The sequence below is a fragment of the Temnothorax americanus genome, unplaced genomic scaffold, assembly GCF_048541705.1.
Source record: "Temnothorax americanus isolate GAGA-0224 unplaced genomic scaffold, ASM4854170v1 Scaffold3, whole genome shotgun sequence".
Lineage (NCBI taxonomy): Eukaryota > Metazoa > Arthropoda > Insecta > Hymenoptera > Formicidae > Temnothorax > Temnothorax americanus.
This window is the reverse complement of record NW_027509442.1, coordinates 4,098,553-4,115,244: the sequence shown is the minus strand read 5'-3', so window position 1 is coordinate 4,115,244 and position 16,692 is coordinate 4,098,553. Positions and strand designations below refer to the sequence as shown.

General features: G+C 39.0%; 1 protein-coding gene across 6 annotated transcripts in view; it reads right to left on the bottom strand.

The window, feature by feature from the left end:
* Positions 1-4,109: 4,109 nt before the first annotated feature.
* Positions 4,110-16,692, bottom strand: part of LOC143900059 (uncharacterized) — a 34,752-nt gene continuing 22,169 nt past the window's right edge. For 5 of the 6 annotated variants that reach the window (XM_077410990.1, XM_077410989.1, XM_077410991.1 and 2 more), the window contains 15 exons: positions 16,204-16,326; positions 14,658-14,884; positions 14,296-14,395; positions 13,802-14,136; positions 13,472-13,712; positions 13,222-13,359; positions 12,674-12,859; positions 12,238-12,521; positions 11,330-12,086; positions 10,666-11,000; positions 10,403-10,541; positions 9,318-10,224; positions 8,641-9,038; positions 7,643-8,327; positions 4,110-7,266 (listed from right to left, as the gene is read on the bottom strand). In XM_077410990.1, the coding sequence (XP_077267116.1) occupies positions 7,133-7,266; positions 7,643-8,327; positions 8,641-9,038; positions 9,318-10,224; positions 10,403-10,541; positions 10,666-11,000; positions 11,330-12,086; positions 12,238-12,521; positions 12,674-12,859; positions 13,222-13,359; positions 13,472-13,712; positions 13,802-14,136; positions 14,296-14,395; positions 14,658-14,884; positions 16,204-16,326 (4,989 nt within the window). In that variant the 3' untranslated portion in view covers positions 4,110-7,132. Of the gene's footprint in view, positions 7,267-7,642; positions 8,328-8,640; positions 9,039-9,317; positions 10,225-10,402; positions 10,542-10,665; positions 11,001-11,329; positions 12,087-12,237; positions 12,522-12,673; positions 12,860-13,221; positions 13,360-13,471; positions 13,713-13,801; positions 14,137-14,295; positions 14,396-14,657; positions 14,885-16,203; positions 16,327-16,692 lie in introns of those variants that run through there. The other variant, XM_077410993.1, reaches the window with a different exon arrangement.

Below are 16,692 nucleotides of genomic sequence, written 5' to 3'. Positions count from 1 at the left end.
CAGTGGTTTGGCGAGCGCTAAGGCCGGAGAGGGTAGGGAGACAAGGGTAGGAAGCGAGCGTTGGGAAACGGTAGGGGAGCGATGGAACAGTCCGCGATGCTCGAGATGGACGAGGACGCCGTTATATGCGATCGCGTGGCGCGAAACAAGGACGGCCGCTGCTCGTTCGTGGAATATTCCGCTGAACTCTAGAGCGGGACTGTGCGGAATCGTTTGGTAGAGAGAGGGCGAGGGAGAAGGGGGACAAAGAGAGGGAGAGAGAGAGAGAGAGAGAGAGACCCGGGGAGTTAATGTCCCACACGGAACTAAACCTAGAGAAACACGAATCCGCGTTTTGTGGAAGCGCTTTCTCCTCGCGTGAATCGCATCGTCGAATAATAAAAAAAAAAGAGACTCCTGAATGCCGTGGAAAAAAAAAAAACTACCGCGGATCTTGATTTCGCAATCGTCGGTTGGGTTGTTGCATGTCGATGAATTAACGTTAATTTTACGTACGTTAATTACAGAGCTTTACGCGAGCGTTGTATTCTTATTGCGTTTATGTGCTGGATATAAATATACGCGAAAATGAATTCTCTGCGTTTACCGGTTATTCGTGACAATGAAAACATCACAATGTCACGTCGCAACGTTTAAGATTTCGATAGCGAATTGACCGAAAGTTACGTCAACCTCGATCTCTGATCACGGTTAATTGATTATAACAGTAGTGGCTGTGCGGTGTTGATATCATTTCGTTGCCATTGATGGTAATTTAGTGCGATATAATTTGTCGCGTGTTATTTCGTGTCTTATTTCTTTCTAGTTGTTAAGGATGAGATAACGTGATATATGCGCAATACTGTATACTTTGAAGAGAGCTTGAAGTCAAGCGCGCGGTATTGGCGGCCGTTATAATTTTTTTTTCGTTGTTTATGTTAAGCCGCGGTATGAATCTATCTGGGTTTAGAAAGCTACTACACAGCGTTGCTACAGGCAGTACGGTTGTACTACTTTTACTACGTTGCTATATATAACCAAAAGATACTCGTGTTTAATGACGGATTTCAAAAATTTAATCTCGAAAAATCTATCAATTATTTCCAGAAAGGTTCTGGTTTATAGAAGCTGATAATTGTTAATTATGCTCTCTCATTCTGTTTACTTATATATGACTATATAATTACGTAGCTTATTTCTTTATTGCCTTCTTTTATCCGTGAAATTACATAAAGTTGAATTATTATATTAATTATCTTTTGTTCTAAAGCGTTAAGAACAAAAAAGAATGTAGATCTCTCGATCTGATTATTTCTTGTATATATATATAATACAAATTACACGTTTGCACGACCGCCATGTGTCTCTCGCGCCACAATTCGAAATTGTATAACACCCGTAGCGTTGTACACGCTTCAACTGAGGTCGATATGCGAAAATCGCGAATTCGCGAGAATCGCGGAAAATGTCGAACGAAATACCGTGTCGTTACGCAGAAGACAAACTGATTCCCGACGATATCCGGATTTTCAAATTTGGTGGGCGCGCGAGTCGGGACGCGCGCACGCGCAGCCACAAGTTCGCGTCGCCCCGCCGGCCCCGCAGCCCGCAGTGCGACCTGTGCGACGTAGACGTATCCGTTCCGCGTAGCCGGTCGCGGTCGCTCCGTGCTTTTCGCGTTTCGCTGCTCAAGAAGAACCGTGCGCGCGAGCGCGCGTCGCCGGATAGCGATTGGAAGTCTCGGCCGACTGTTATGACGCGCTGATCAACGAACTGCAATGGTAAATCAGTCATCATTTTGCGATATCGTAGATCGTAGGTGGACACGTCGCAGACGCTACCGTACAGCGCACGCGCGTCCGCCATGTTCGGCGCGCGTCTAGCGCACCAGTACCGTACCAGTGCAGTGGCGTTCCTTCGAAGTCGGTCAAGTCACGGTCCCGTCCCGTCCGTGCGGTCGCGAACCGCGCTCGTGAATGCCCAACGATGAGAGTATCGGGCGCGATCGCCGCGGTGTGCCAGTTAACGTGACACAACAGGTAAATCAGAATGATCAGATGTTTCTCCGACGATATTGAGATTATCTGTAGAGGGCGCACGCCAGGTGGAGCGGGGCGCGCAGTGCGCAGTCGCGTCTGCCATGTTGCCTCTTCGCGATTCGCGTGTATCGGTGCGGGTGCATTATTTCGTATGTCTCGTTTCGTCAAAGCGAAACGCGCGCGCTAAACGAATGTCGCGGGTGCCGGGAGCAAAGTGTCGGGCGACTGTCGGGACGCGTCAATCGTCGCGCGTAATTAGCCGATTAGCGATCGGGGGCTCGGGTACGAAGTTACGAACAAGTGTTTCGAGCGGTTCCGAGCTCCGAGGCGATTCAAGCGGTTTGCGGTTTTTCGACCCGAAGTTGGCGCGGAAGGAACAGCTGCGCGGCGCACCACGGTGAGTAAAATCATTGCCTGCATTTGCGTGAGCAAATCGTCGCTCGCGTCCATCAACGGCAACGAGCGCGCGTCATGCACTGTTAATTGTAATTATGATTTTAAAATTGACGCTTTTCATCACACAATTTTCTGATCCCCGATCTTGAACTACTCATTCTCGTCATTTTTTACTCTTATTAGCCTCATTACCCTTACCTCCCGTTAGTTTTTATTCTTATTAGCCTAATTGATGGTCTCGCGCTAATTATACAACAAAAAGGCACGAGCGATTTCCTCGCCGCTTCGAATTTAGCAATCTTATATATAGTATTTCGTCGGGGGTTTGAAAAATAATTTAATTATTTCACACACACACATGCAGATATACACATATATAGAACATTATATGGGACCGAAAGCTACAGGCTTTCCTTAACCAAATCGCGTAATTATTCTAATTACGGATCTTCGTTATACTCGATCGTCCGCCCCGTCCGTGCAACGTACTTTTCGCGCGGGTCGCCCCGCGACGGCTCGAGGATTTTCGACTCGCGGTCAATTTCGCGAGTCGTCCGTACACCGTCGGGACACCTCGATGTGATCGGGGATGTTTCGCGACCAGCGACGGTGCCTCATCCGGAACGGGACATCCGTTCGACATCCCCCGATTATCGTACTCCAGATGCGCCCACTGTGAATTAATGCGATCGATTTATTATGATACGTAAACCGCCGTGATGCGTGCAAATGCATCGCTCATTGTTAAATATTAAACATTGTTAAAAAGTTAAACCAATACCTTAAGTTAAACAACATTTCGTTACATTCAACTGCTACCATGTGTGTGTCGAAATTTATTATTTTAAAACACAAAACTATTATTATTTTAACTCCATTGATTTAGTTGAATCAATACTGTTTTAGTTAAATTAATGACACGTTATAGGAATAGCGACCTATGTGGGAATGGTTATAACTTTTTGACACGAATTCAACAACGATGTTTTGCGCATCCGACACTTTTCGCGAATTTTACCCGAGACGCGCGCATCCAAGCCTCGTACGCGCAATTGACGACGAAATCGTAGGCCGCCCTTCGTAAATAACCTTCGCAGATCGCGTCCGCGGCCGATCGGACGAGTTCCTCGCGGATGAAGCCGACGACATGGCTGGCGCGTTCGTTTTCCAGTATTTCCTGCCATTTCGCCGTTGGAATGCGAGAGGGCGGAGGCGAGAACTCTTCGGCGATTTCGGAGACGCGCGACACGTGCAAATAATTCGTCGATTCGTTGTTGCGCCGCGAATTCCTTAGCATTCTTTCTCTTCAGTCGTTTTTCAAGAACTATTTTGATCCTAATAAAATTTCGAAGTCAACGAAGAATAGTTCATCCATATGTATATACCATTTTAATAAACAAGTAACGTCTTGAAAGATCGATATAAATTGGGAGAGTTTATTTATTGCTATAGAAGTTCAGGCAAGAAAAAAAAATATGTATATAGTGTCCTCTTCATTTATGTCAATTTAATTCGCGTTGAGGATTATAAGCAAAAACTGTTCTTAGAAGAATATCGAACAACAGAATTAATTTTGATTGATTTGAATTGAATTTGTAAGTTAATAGACGGCAAAACATTGTGTGGGTAAAATGAGTACACAAAGTGGGTTAACAAATTGCTATATGAACAAAAGACCAATGACGATATCGCTCGTAACATTCAATATATATTTATTGTCTCAAGATATTGTATGTATTGAAATTTACAAGGCTATCAATATGAACGTAAATTGCATTAGAAATAAATCGCGTCTAAATATGAAACGTTAACTTCTTTTCGTTGATAATAAATTTCTAATTTAAGGCCTATAGCTGCAGATTTTCTTTTTCGAAACTGTAAACTTTACGAAAACGTAATTAGGAGCACTAACGCTCTCTTCTTGATACGATACGATATAATGCGATAAAAGTGAAACTGCAATTTATATAAATGCAATTCGATAATATGTTTAGCTCACGAAAGCGTTGAAAATGTTCAATTAAGTTATCGTTCGATATTAACCCTTTAACACCGAGGTTGTTGACTTACTTTATTCTACTTTAATTCTACTTAAATTTAAATATGAATTTATTATTTGCAACAATTATATTTGAATTAAAACTAAGATGATTATTCGATTCAATATTGTTTGATTAAAAATAACTCAATCACCCTTTACATAATTAGATATAATGAATTACAATAAATTTCGAATATTGTTTTTATTTGAATCATATATAATTAAATTAAAGATTGTAACTAAACCTTAAGAATGTCACGGTTATTTTAATGGAATTTATAAGCAATTTATGATCAAGTTTGTGCTTAATCATAATTGATGTGTGGTTAAAGGGTTAAACGAGCTCGTTTTCTATTCGCTTGCAAAAATTCGACTGTGAATTAATTGACAGAATTATTATTATTATGGAATTGCAGTGAACGACATGTACAATACAAGTGCTACATCGTCTTCTTATTATTTATATTATAGCATGATCTTTCGGTAATTCGTGTAACTTTTCTCACCGATAATATAAGCAGATTCGTAATAATACGCTAGGCAACCTAGGCGAATGCCCAAGAACGCTAAAAGTACTTGTAATTATATACTGAAAATGAACGGAAAAAATTAGTGTACCATAAAAGTATTCGTATGCCATCATTTTATTTTGCGATAGTATAATTACGTGCCCATCATACATTAAAAGAAAGGCGAAACAAATCGCCGTGAGTAAATTTTTATTTTTTGTATCCTTAGTTTTTAAGTAACAACTTGGTTTTTAAATAAAACTATTCTAAAGAAAATTATTTCATTAATACCCGATAATAATGGAATAATATAAAATCTATCAAAGGAATAATCTTTAATTATACAAATATTTTTATCATACTACTAATAAAATAATGAACGTTACAAATATATGTTATCGGTTGCAATTTTTATGAATGATGCAGCACATATTAATATTTTAATATCTAAACATATTACATATACGTAATATCTATATTTTTTTAGGTGTTGAGTTTATCTGCTATTGACTAATAGAATGAGATTCAGAGAAACAAAGATGATAATGCATGAATATTATTTTATTGTATAACGCTTTATGATCTATTCGTGTTTACATTCTTAATTGCTAATTAAAACGTACAGAGGAAAAATGGCGATATACGAATACTTTTTGTACTTACACATAAACTTCGTTAATCATTACGATCGAACGTTTTGTTCCTGTAAAGGAATAAATTTATAATTGCATTTAAAGTATCTGAACGGTATGTTAGATAATTGAGAATATTTCTGCTTTTTCAGTATTTGTTTTGGAGAGCTAGAACGTTTCATATAGGTGTACTTTATGAATAATGTTTTACTAAAACATCTCTCTTCAATTTTTATTTTTAAAATAATAGATTTGCAGTTGCACGTTAAAAAAACAATTTAGTTGATAAAGTATACCGTCTAATATAAATTCGTATGCGGATTTACGTAGATCCTGCTACCAGCTCGAATCTTTCACTATACTCAAAGCTCTAATTCTTTCGCGTATGATTAATTCTAATTGGACGAACGAGATGCTTGAACGAGTTTATTACGTTACGGAGGAATTACGTTTATTTGCCGTTACTCTAATACGAAGAGATTTGCGCCACAAAAATTCTCTTACTCTGTTTCTCGTTTCTCACTTGATTATCACATCCTCGGTTCGAGGTCTGAGAATCTTTCAATTCTTAAATCCTCGAATGCTTTTAATCGCTTGGACTTGCAAATACTCGAATTCCAAGCTGTTTAATTTGTCCAATTTTCAGTTTGTATATAGCAGTTTGTAAACAGCCTTAAATATAGCAGATTTTTGAATTTCTAAATCTGCAATTATTGTAGATGTGATTTAAAATTTCTAAAATTTTTCTTATTTTCTATTTGACCGATGTTAAATTTTTAGAGCTGTTATATCTGCAAATCATGAAATTATTAGATTTTTATCATAACTTGGGTATGATTTAAAAAATTTTTAAATATAATATTTTCCAATTTCTTTTTTGGATAAAATTTCCGTATCTTTAAATTATTAGTTTTCAAAACTTTTTGAAAGGATTCTTAAAGTCTTGCAATTTTGAGATACATATGTCATTATAATCCTTTATTTTTCCATATTTTGAAATCCTTAATTCTTTAAACTCTTCAATTTTCGTATCTGTGAAAGCCGGAACTTGCTTTTCTAGTGTTCTCGTTGTTAGATTCTTGATTATTTGAACCCTCGGAACCCTAAGACCCAATTCTTAGATGTCATAAAATTCGAATACACGAATTTTCTGGTCTTTAGGTTCTCAAGGTTTTTGGATGTTCAATTCTTTAAATTTTAGAGTCATTTGTTTAGTCCTAAGAGAATTTTCCATTCTTCGATCTTCCACATCTTAGGAGCTATAAATCATTGGATTGCTGGAAGTTTGAATCCGCGGATTCCTGAACGTTACATCCTTCGGACTCTTGGATTTCTGAACTCTACGATTCTAGGCTTGTATCTCCTTGGATTCATGGAACTTTCGAATCCTCGGATCCTGGAGCTCACATCCTTGGATCTCCAAGGAACTCTCTCCTTGCCTTCTAATAGTCGATATGACTTTTTCCTCGCAGTACGCGTGCACGGTGGATCTTTTCTTGTTTAAATTGGAAGACCAACATCCATCGTGAAGGTCCTTTAAGCGTTAACGCTGATTATACCACCGTTTCCGGGAAGGCCGGTTTCTCCCATCAAGGCCAAATCAACTTCCTTCGCGGCCAATCTACCTTCTGCGATCGCCCATACTACGAGAGACTGTCCACGTCTGCAATCTATTTTACAAATTACATGTAATAACAAATATATAATATTTATGCCTTTGTAATTCACATTTAAATCAATTTCGACAATTAATGAGGATTATAATATTATCAGTTCCAATTTACAATGAATTTTTGTAATCAAAAATTTGTGTAGAGTACAAGGCAGAAAGTTACATCATAAACGTTTAAAAAAATATATATTATAATTCTAATAAAAGCAAAAATAAGATGATAAAATTTTTAAAAATTAGAATATTAAATTTGTAATAAATGATCTAGGCAATTTTTTCTTGGCAAAACTGAAGGTATACATTATAGATATAATAAAATAAGCCGAATTTTTCTTGTATGATGTATTTAACGTAATATAATGTTATATACTAACCGCCTGCTGCATATATTTTGGGTAAACTAGTGCAATATTTCCCGCCCGGAGTCTTATAGTTTCCTCTTTCATCCAATTCGGCTTTCACTTCCGTGGCGATGTACTTCTCGGGTCCGAGGAAGCCCATGGCGAGCAGTACTAGATCGCACTTGTACACCTTCTCTGAATTTGGTACCTCCTCCATCTTCCATCGACCATTCTCGTCCTTTCGCCATTCCACGGTTACCGTCCTGATGCCACTCACGTGGCCTTTTCCGTCGTCCAAAAATTCCTTGCTCAACGTACTGTATCTACGCGGATCTCGGCCAAATTTCAGGGATACCTCCTCATGACCATAATCAACCTTGAACACTCGTGGGAATTGAGGCCACGGGTTATCCTTGCCCCTCTGGGCCGGTGGTTCGGGCAGGATTTCGAAGGTCGTGATCGTCTTCGCGCCTTGACGTAGCGAAGTTGCTATACAATCGCATCCGGTGTCGCCGCCTCCTATGATGACAACATCTTTGCCCTTGGCTATCAGTCGCATATTTAGGGGTGCTGTGTTACCCATTTGTTTCTTCTGCCAGTGCTCTAGGAAACTCACGGCAAAGTGAATTCCCTCCAGCTGTCGACCTGGAATCGGCAGATCTCGCGGCCATGTCGCGCCTGTACACAACAATATCGCGTCGTACAGTTCTTGAAGTTCCTGCAATAATATACATGCGTGAGTGTGTGTGTGTGTGTGTGTGTATCGGAGAATTATGTTATATAAATAAATGAATGATATTTTGGGAATGAGAACCGTCGTTCAAATAGAAAATGAAAAGATCTATTGGAGTTTATAAATATTATAGAAATGAGAATATAATTTTTATATTTGCCATATGTATATAGTATATATGATGGATATACAACTGGTAAAAATATTATTAAATTTTCTCTTTTATACAATTATATATATAGTGATATATGTATATAAGGTTGTAAGAAAATTTTTTATCTCAAACACGTTTGCTTACCTGCATTGTAATATCCTTGCCTACATCGACGTTCGTTTTGAAGATGACTCCCTCCGCGGCGAGCAGAGAGACTCTTCTTTGTACGACCTGTTTGGACAGCTTCATCGTCGGTATACCGTATTGCAGCAACCCACCGATTCTGTCGTTTCTTTCGAACACGGTCACCGTGTGACCCGCTTTGTTCAGTTGATGAGCAGCGGCCAGTCCCGCGGGACCGGATCCGATTACAGCTACTAATCGTCCAGTTCTTCTGGTCGGTAGTTGAGGCACGATCCAACCTTGCTCAAACGCGTGATCGATTATGGCGCACTCGATATTCTTGATTGTCACCGGTGGTTCGGAGATTCCTAGGACGCATGCACCCTCGCAAGGTGCGGGGCAGACCCTTCCGGTAAACTCTAGATTATTTAATTTCAAAAGATCAGATATAATTTTCTACAATTGATTGATAAAATATATATATATATATATATATATAAATATATAAAAAGATAAGATTGAAAAAAATAATTGACAGAGAAAAAAAGAATAGAGAAAAGTTATTCCTGTTAAATAATAAATAATAAATGCAATAGAAAGTTATTACATATGAAAAGTAAAATTTTTATGTGCAAAAAATGGAACCAAGGGGGGAATATTTGTATTTAATAAAAAATTTCTCACATAAATTGACTCACCAGGGAAATTATTAGTTTGCAACAATTGATTTAAGGCCTCCTTCCAGTTTTTGTGGAATACGAGATCGTTCCACTTAGGAATGATGTTGCCCAACGGGCAACCGTGACTGCTCTGACAAAATGGGACGCCGCACTCCATGCACCTTGCCGCTTGTACTCGCAGAGTCTTCCTGACACCCTGGAAGTTGTATATCTCATCCCAGTCCTCTACACGCTTTTCGACCGGTCTGTACATGGCTTTCTGCCTTGAGTACTTCATAAAGCCTTTGATCTTGTCCAACTTTCGCTGTGCCATCTCTGCGTCTTCCATTGAATCCTCTATATCTTTGATCTTGCCGTTCGTTATCTGTTCGTTACCGTTAATTGCGTTGGGTGTTTGTTGCTTTGCTTCCTCCAGCTGTTTGAGAGCTCGCTGGTACTCGTAAGGGAAGACCTTGACGAATCTCGTGGTGGGTTCCGGCCATGTGGCGAGTAAATCTTGTGCGATCAACGAACCGGTCTTTTCGATGAACTCTTCCAGTAGTTGTTTCACATAGGCGATTTCTTCTGGGTTGTTGAACGATAGCAACTCCACCATTTCGGGGTTGCACTTGCTCTTGAAGGAGCCGTCGACATCCAAGACGTATGCGATTCCACCGGACATTCCAGCCGCGAAATTTCGACCAGTAAGACCTAGGATCAAGGCGCAACCGCCGGTCATGTATTCGCAACCGTGATCACCCACACCCTCCACCACAACAACCGCCCCACTGTTACGCACACTGAATCTTTCGGCAGCGATGCCGCGGAAGTAGGCTTTTCCGGAAGTAGCGCCGTAAAGGCAGACATTCCCGACGATCACATTCTCCTCCGAATTGAACTCGGAATCCTTCGGCGGGTATATGACAATTTCACCTCCGCAGAGACCCTGCAAATAAAATTATTTATTTCTTCTGTACGAGAGAATATCAATAACAGTTAAGTTTTTAGTATTTAGATACGTATCGTATTTAATACGATACAATACAGATTTGATTGGATCAATATGAAATGATGTATGGATTATTTGTGTCGCAAATTCAAAAGTTTAAGAAATTCGTGCTTACTTTGCCGACGTAATCGTTAGCATCGCCTTCAAGAGTGACATGAATACCCTTTGTCATGAAAGCGCAAAAACTCTGACCCGCAGAGCCTTTCATCTTGATATTGATGCTATGCTCGGGCAATCCGTCATCTCCAAATCGTCTGCGAAGCAATTGCAACATAAATGAGAATAAGAAAGTTAAAATTATTGGTAAACGATATAAATTATGTATCAGTTTTGTTTCGTTGATTTTTTATCTGAACTCGGGAATATCGACATACTTACTTCGCTACGTGATAACTCAGCGTCGATCCGAATGCCCTACATTCGTTGTTGATATTCATTTCGATGTCAGCTCGAGCGTGTACTCCATTTAAAACAGGTTCGGCCAGTTCAATTAGTTTATTGTCGAGTCTGTTCTCCAGCTGGAAGTCTTGTTTTACGGTGCCGCCCTTGATATTTACGCCGGGTCTTAAGTCCAGCGCGTTTCGCAGAACATTGCTGAGATTTAGGGTCTTGGCTTTTTCAACAGAGATGTCGTCACGTACTTTAAGGAGGTCTGTGCGTCCGATTAGATCCTGGAACTTGCGGATGCCCAGGTTCGCCATATGCGAACGTACCTGCAGAAACAAGAAAAATAATAGATAAATCTAATAAACTCGTTAAAATAATTCTTTGTATTTATATAAAAATTAAATTATATTATATATTTATTTTATTTATATATTATATATATATATATTATATTCAAGTTTCTCTCAATTTTAATATAAGAATTTCATTTAATTAACACTCCGGCTCAATAATCATTTTGAGAAGAAAAAATATTTAAAAAAATAAATAAGAATATATGAAAATAATACCAGTAAAGAAATCAAGCAGTGGCTAAACATCAAGATAAATGGAAGATGTCAAAATAAAAATATCTAATTGTAAGTCGTTCCCATACCTCTTCAGCCAAGGCGAAGAAGAAATTGATCACATGCTCCGGCTTGCCCTCGAATTTCTTTCGTAACACCGGATCTTGCGTGGCGATGCCTACTGGACAGGTGTTCAGGTGGCACTTTCTCATCATTGTGCAGCCCATTGCGATTAGCGGGGCGGTGCTGAAGCCGAACTCATCCGCACCAAGCAGCGCAGCCACCACAATGTCGAAACCCGTGCGCATCTGGCCGTCCGCCTGGACAATCATGCGCGACCGCAGATTGTTTAGGGTCAACACCTGATGCGTCTCGGCGATGCCTAATTCCCAGGGCAATCCGGCGGACTTAATGCCGGTCCAACTGCTGGCGCCGGTGCCGCCGTCGTGGCCGGATATCACTACGTGCTCGGCCTTGCCTTTGGCGACGCCGGCGGCGACGACGCCCACTCCGACCTCAGACACAAGTTTGACGGAGATACGGGCGTATGGATTGGCGCACTTGAGATCGTAAATCAGCTCGGCCAGATCCTCGATCGAATAGATGTCATGATGCGGTGGCGGCGAGATCAAACCTACCCCAGGTACCGAGTGCCTGGTGGCAGCAATCTCCGCGGTGACCTTATAACCAGGAAGCTCGCCGCCCTCACCGGGTTTCGCGCCCTGTGCCATCTTGATCTGCAAGTCGTCCGCATTCGCTAGATAACTGGCAGTAACGCCAAACCGACCACTCGCTACTTGTTTGATAGATGAACGCTGGCTAAACTCCGGATCCTGGTTTAGGTATCTGTTGGATAACGATAAACAGTTGGTTACAGGTTTATCTGATATTGTTAATTAGTCGCAATAGTTGTAATAATAATTTTATAAGAGACGTTCGACATTCTTAAACTCTTTAGATCATACAATCTTTTATTATCTTTTCTTCTTGATCATACCTGTCCGCGTTTTCACCGCCTTCGCCGGTGTTCGACTTGCCACCGATGCGGTTCATGGCGATTGCCAGAGTACTGTGAGCTTCCAAGGAAATGCTGCCGAAACTCATCGCGCCAGTCGCGAAACGTTTAACAATTTCCGACGCGGGTTCCACGTCCGTGACGGGAATCGGATCGCGCGAATTCTTCAGTTCGAGTTGGCCGCGTAGAGTGCAAGCTTTCACCACTTCCATCGTGGTCTTGCGATAATTTTCATAAGCAGAGTTGTTTTTGGAGACAACATATTCCTAACGAAAAAAGATGATTGTTAAAGAAAAATGTATTTTATAAATTTTTTTAGGATAAAGCCTGCACACAATTACGTTTCTTATAGTAAATGTAAATTTTCAATGTTTTAAGTTAGTTTTTAAGATATTATGTCCGAAAATGTCTTCATTACCTGTAAACTAGCAATGCTCGCGGGATCATTGATATGTTTCTCGCCACCGGCTCGCCAGTGATAAACTCCTGGATTGCGAATGACCAGCAAATCCATTGGTTTGTCCCAATACGTTATTTGATGCCGCTCGAACGCCTCCTTGCCCAAAATATCGAACGTCACGCCGCCAATACGAGAATGAGTACCCTGAAAAATTCGAATGTGCATAATTTGCAATTAAAGATAATATTGTTTAACGATATATTGCAACAAAATAAATAAAATTTTACTAAGATGCATCATTAAAAAGTTTGAATCATTAAATAATCATTAATTGGATCCAAGTATTAATCATTTGCATCTGAAAAATAAAATAATATACAAAACAATATTTAAAAAAAGTTATAATTTATTTATTTCGTGATTATAAATATTTAAAAAATTAAAAACATTTAAAAAATATGTGTTTTATTTATTTATTTATTAAAAACTATTTTTAATTATAGAATATATGAATATATTTTTCTCGTATTATTTTAGGCCGATTTAGGCTATAATATGAAAAATACCTTGAAGCATTTATCGATGACTTCGTCGGCCAATCCAACTGCTTCAAATATCTGCGCTCCTTTGTAGGATTGCAAGGTCGAGATTCCCATCTTGGCCATCACTTTCGCAATTCCTCGTTCCATAGCTTCTGCGTAATTCTACAGAATTTAAACAATTAGATAATTTTCATTTTTATCTTTCATATTCAAACAAAAAGCTCTTCTTATCGTTAACATCTTCAAACAATAATTTTTGTTTTGTAAGATTTACCTTAAAAATAACATCATCAGTAAAGGTTTCATCGAAAACGTGATCCGCCCTCAGATTTTTCGCCATCTCGAATACCAAGTAAGGACATATGGCATCTGCTCCGTAACCAAGTAGCACGCAAATATGATGCACCTCTCGAGCCTCGGCGGTTTCCAATATGAGACCGACCTTCATTCGCTGTCTCTCTTCGATTAAATGATGATGAACAGCGCCCAAAGCTAACAGGCTGCTTACCGGAACTCTAAAGTCAACAAAACAGATATGAATTCTAGTTTCTCATCAAGATCAGTTTAGAATATATCGATATTTTGGTTTACAAATCGAGCTCACCTTGTCGGGCCACCTTGTCGATCGGATAGTACGAGAAGCTGATAACCTTCCCTAGCGGCCACATTAGCCTCACTGCTAACGCGATCCAGCGTCTTCAGCAAACCACCGGGCCCGTCTTGAACAGGGTAAGTGATATCGATCACTTTTGTTCTCCAATTACGATGGGTCGTGTGCTTGAGAACCTCAAAATCACTCAGAGACAGTATCGGTTGGGGCAGGAATAGGCGATGTACTTGCAACTCGTTCGGCTCCAGAATGTTACTCTCGGGTCCGATTGGGCAAAGCATGGACATTACGATCTTTTCGCGGAATGGATCGATCGGTGGATTCGTTACCTGTATAGAAATCGTAATCGAGAGATGTGTTAACGTATCAAAGATATATGTTAGTTAGATCATACTTAATTAATTGGTAAACTAATTTCTATAATTTCTTTCTTCACTTTTCTATTATATTTTGCGTTTTAAATTAACGATAGTTCAATTTTGGTCTACCTGCGCGAATAATTGCTTGAAATATTCATATATCAATGGTTGGAATTCAGACAAGCACGCCAGGGGAGCGTCATTGCCCATAGATCCTAACGCTTCTTTCCTGAAAGACAATTTTCATTGTTCGTGAATATTTATTATTAATGCATGAAAATATCATTATTTGGTAACCGTAAAATGGGTATTGCTGGTGGCGTATACCGCCACAAACGTCGAAAATAATATCGAAGTATCGTTTAATTACATTAAATTTATAATAAGTAATTCTTTGAATTTACACGAATTTAGTGTTATTTGTTATTGTATATGAAATATCAGACATACGAAATGTGGTGTTGATAGGGAAAAATTTATGGTATACATACTTGGTTTGCACCATGGGCAGAAGCAATAAATTGATAGTCTCCAGAGTATAACAGTAAAGAGAGAGCCGTTTGTCGCCGCTCCAAACTTTATTCACGGCCGAAACCTCGTTTACGCCGTTGATAGCGTTCTTTTTTGCGGTGGCTGTCTCGGCGGATAGACCGTTCTCGATTACGTCCCCTGCACTGCTGTTGCGAACATGTGCGGCGCGCAATTCCTCCATGGTGATCTGCGTTCAAAACAGCATCACCAATAAAAACTAGTTGCCGAAACTAAGAGTGTCTTAAAAAAGGTTGAAGAGTAGAACTGGTACCGCAATTGGATGATATATGTTTTCTATGATCGAGCACAAGCAGATATCAAACCGGAAGTTCTGTTAGCGATTGATTAGTTAATTAATAAGTTAGCTAACAACTGAAATACGAAAAGTAGTGGAGGCAAATTAGGTTTTTATCTCGGAACCGGTTAAAACTACTCGGATTTGAACGTTTTTTTTTTTAATGTAGGTAATTAAAAACACTACAATGTTTATGGGTCAAAAATTGACGCTAATTGTTTATCTAATAAATTTATTTAATAAATTTATTTAATAAATTTTTATTTTATAAAAAAAGCGTCAATTTTTAACCCATAAACATTGTAGTGTTTTTAATTATCTACATTTAAAAAAGCAACGTTCAAATCCGAGTAGTTTTAACCGGTTCCGAGATAACGCACTTTTTTGGTCTAATTTGCCTCCACTAAAGATAAAGATAATAGATGTGGCAAACCTTCATGCAAAAAAAATTATCTGAGATATTTTCGCGGATACTTCTACTTATTCATTCATAATATATTTTTACTATACTACTACCTACTATACATATTAATTTGTATTCTTTTATTGTATTGCTACCTCCACCTGTACACCGAAAGAAATCAACATACTTAAAATGGTATGATTAGAACGACTCACCCTCTGCATATCGACGATACAGCATGTACAGCAGTATAAAAAAAAGTTAGTTTTGCGTTAGAAATTTTTCTTGTGACGACTTCGATGAAAATTTTTCTAACACAATCATATTATTGCAATTTTCATTAAAACCAACGGAATTCCTGAGTTAAATATTTCATGAAAAAGTAACATTGATACTTGATGACTTTAGATTGCGTTAGTTGACTAATTAAGTGTATTAATTGATTGAGTAATTGATATATATATATGATGAGGGGGAAAAGCGAAGAGAGTTACTCAATTTTCGAGTTGGCCTATAGATATAATGTGCAATAATATTCTTCATGCAAGCACGTTAATTTTAACATACATATCTTATGTATAAAACATTACATACAAGAAGTTATATACAGGAGTGTCTCGTAATCGGCATTAAACAAGCATCATAATAGAAAAAATTTTTTACTTTTATCTCGAGTAATAATCTTTTTAAATAGCACTCTTAAAATTCGGCCTTATTCTCAGAAGAGTAATATTTGAAATGTCGACGCCGATAATGTGACAATTGATCGCGAATTGATCCTCGGTTGGGGAAAAGAACGTTTAGCTACCTGTTCCTTGAGCCACTTGGAATGAGGCCTGTTTCGAGCGATCTGCAACTTCAGCTCGACATCCTGTATGATCCTCTTCTCTTCGGTGTCAACGAGAAGCATCCGGCCGGGCTTCAAGCGACTCTGCAAATAAAAGAGTACACCAATAATCGCCATAGAACGGGTTCGACACGTCGATGATCGACATTCATATGACAGCACTGGATGACGGTCCTACAGCTCTATACAAACCTAGTCCCTAGATGACAAATTATACATCATACATGATACATGATCAAAAAATAAATAAAATACGATATATGTGATTAGCTATTATACATGTATACTAACATACAGCGAGTAGGTATTGCGAATCGATCGATGACAGTCTGCCCTTACCGACTCATTGGATATCGATTTACCTTTAATCCTCGAATGTGACATTTCTGCAACCTTATTAGAGGAACGAAAGAAAAATGTGTGCAAAAAATATACATTTGAGGATTACCG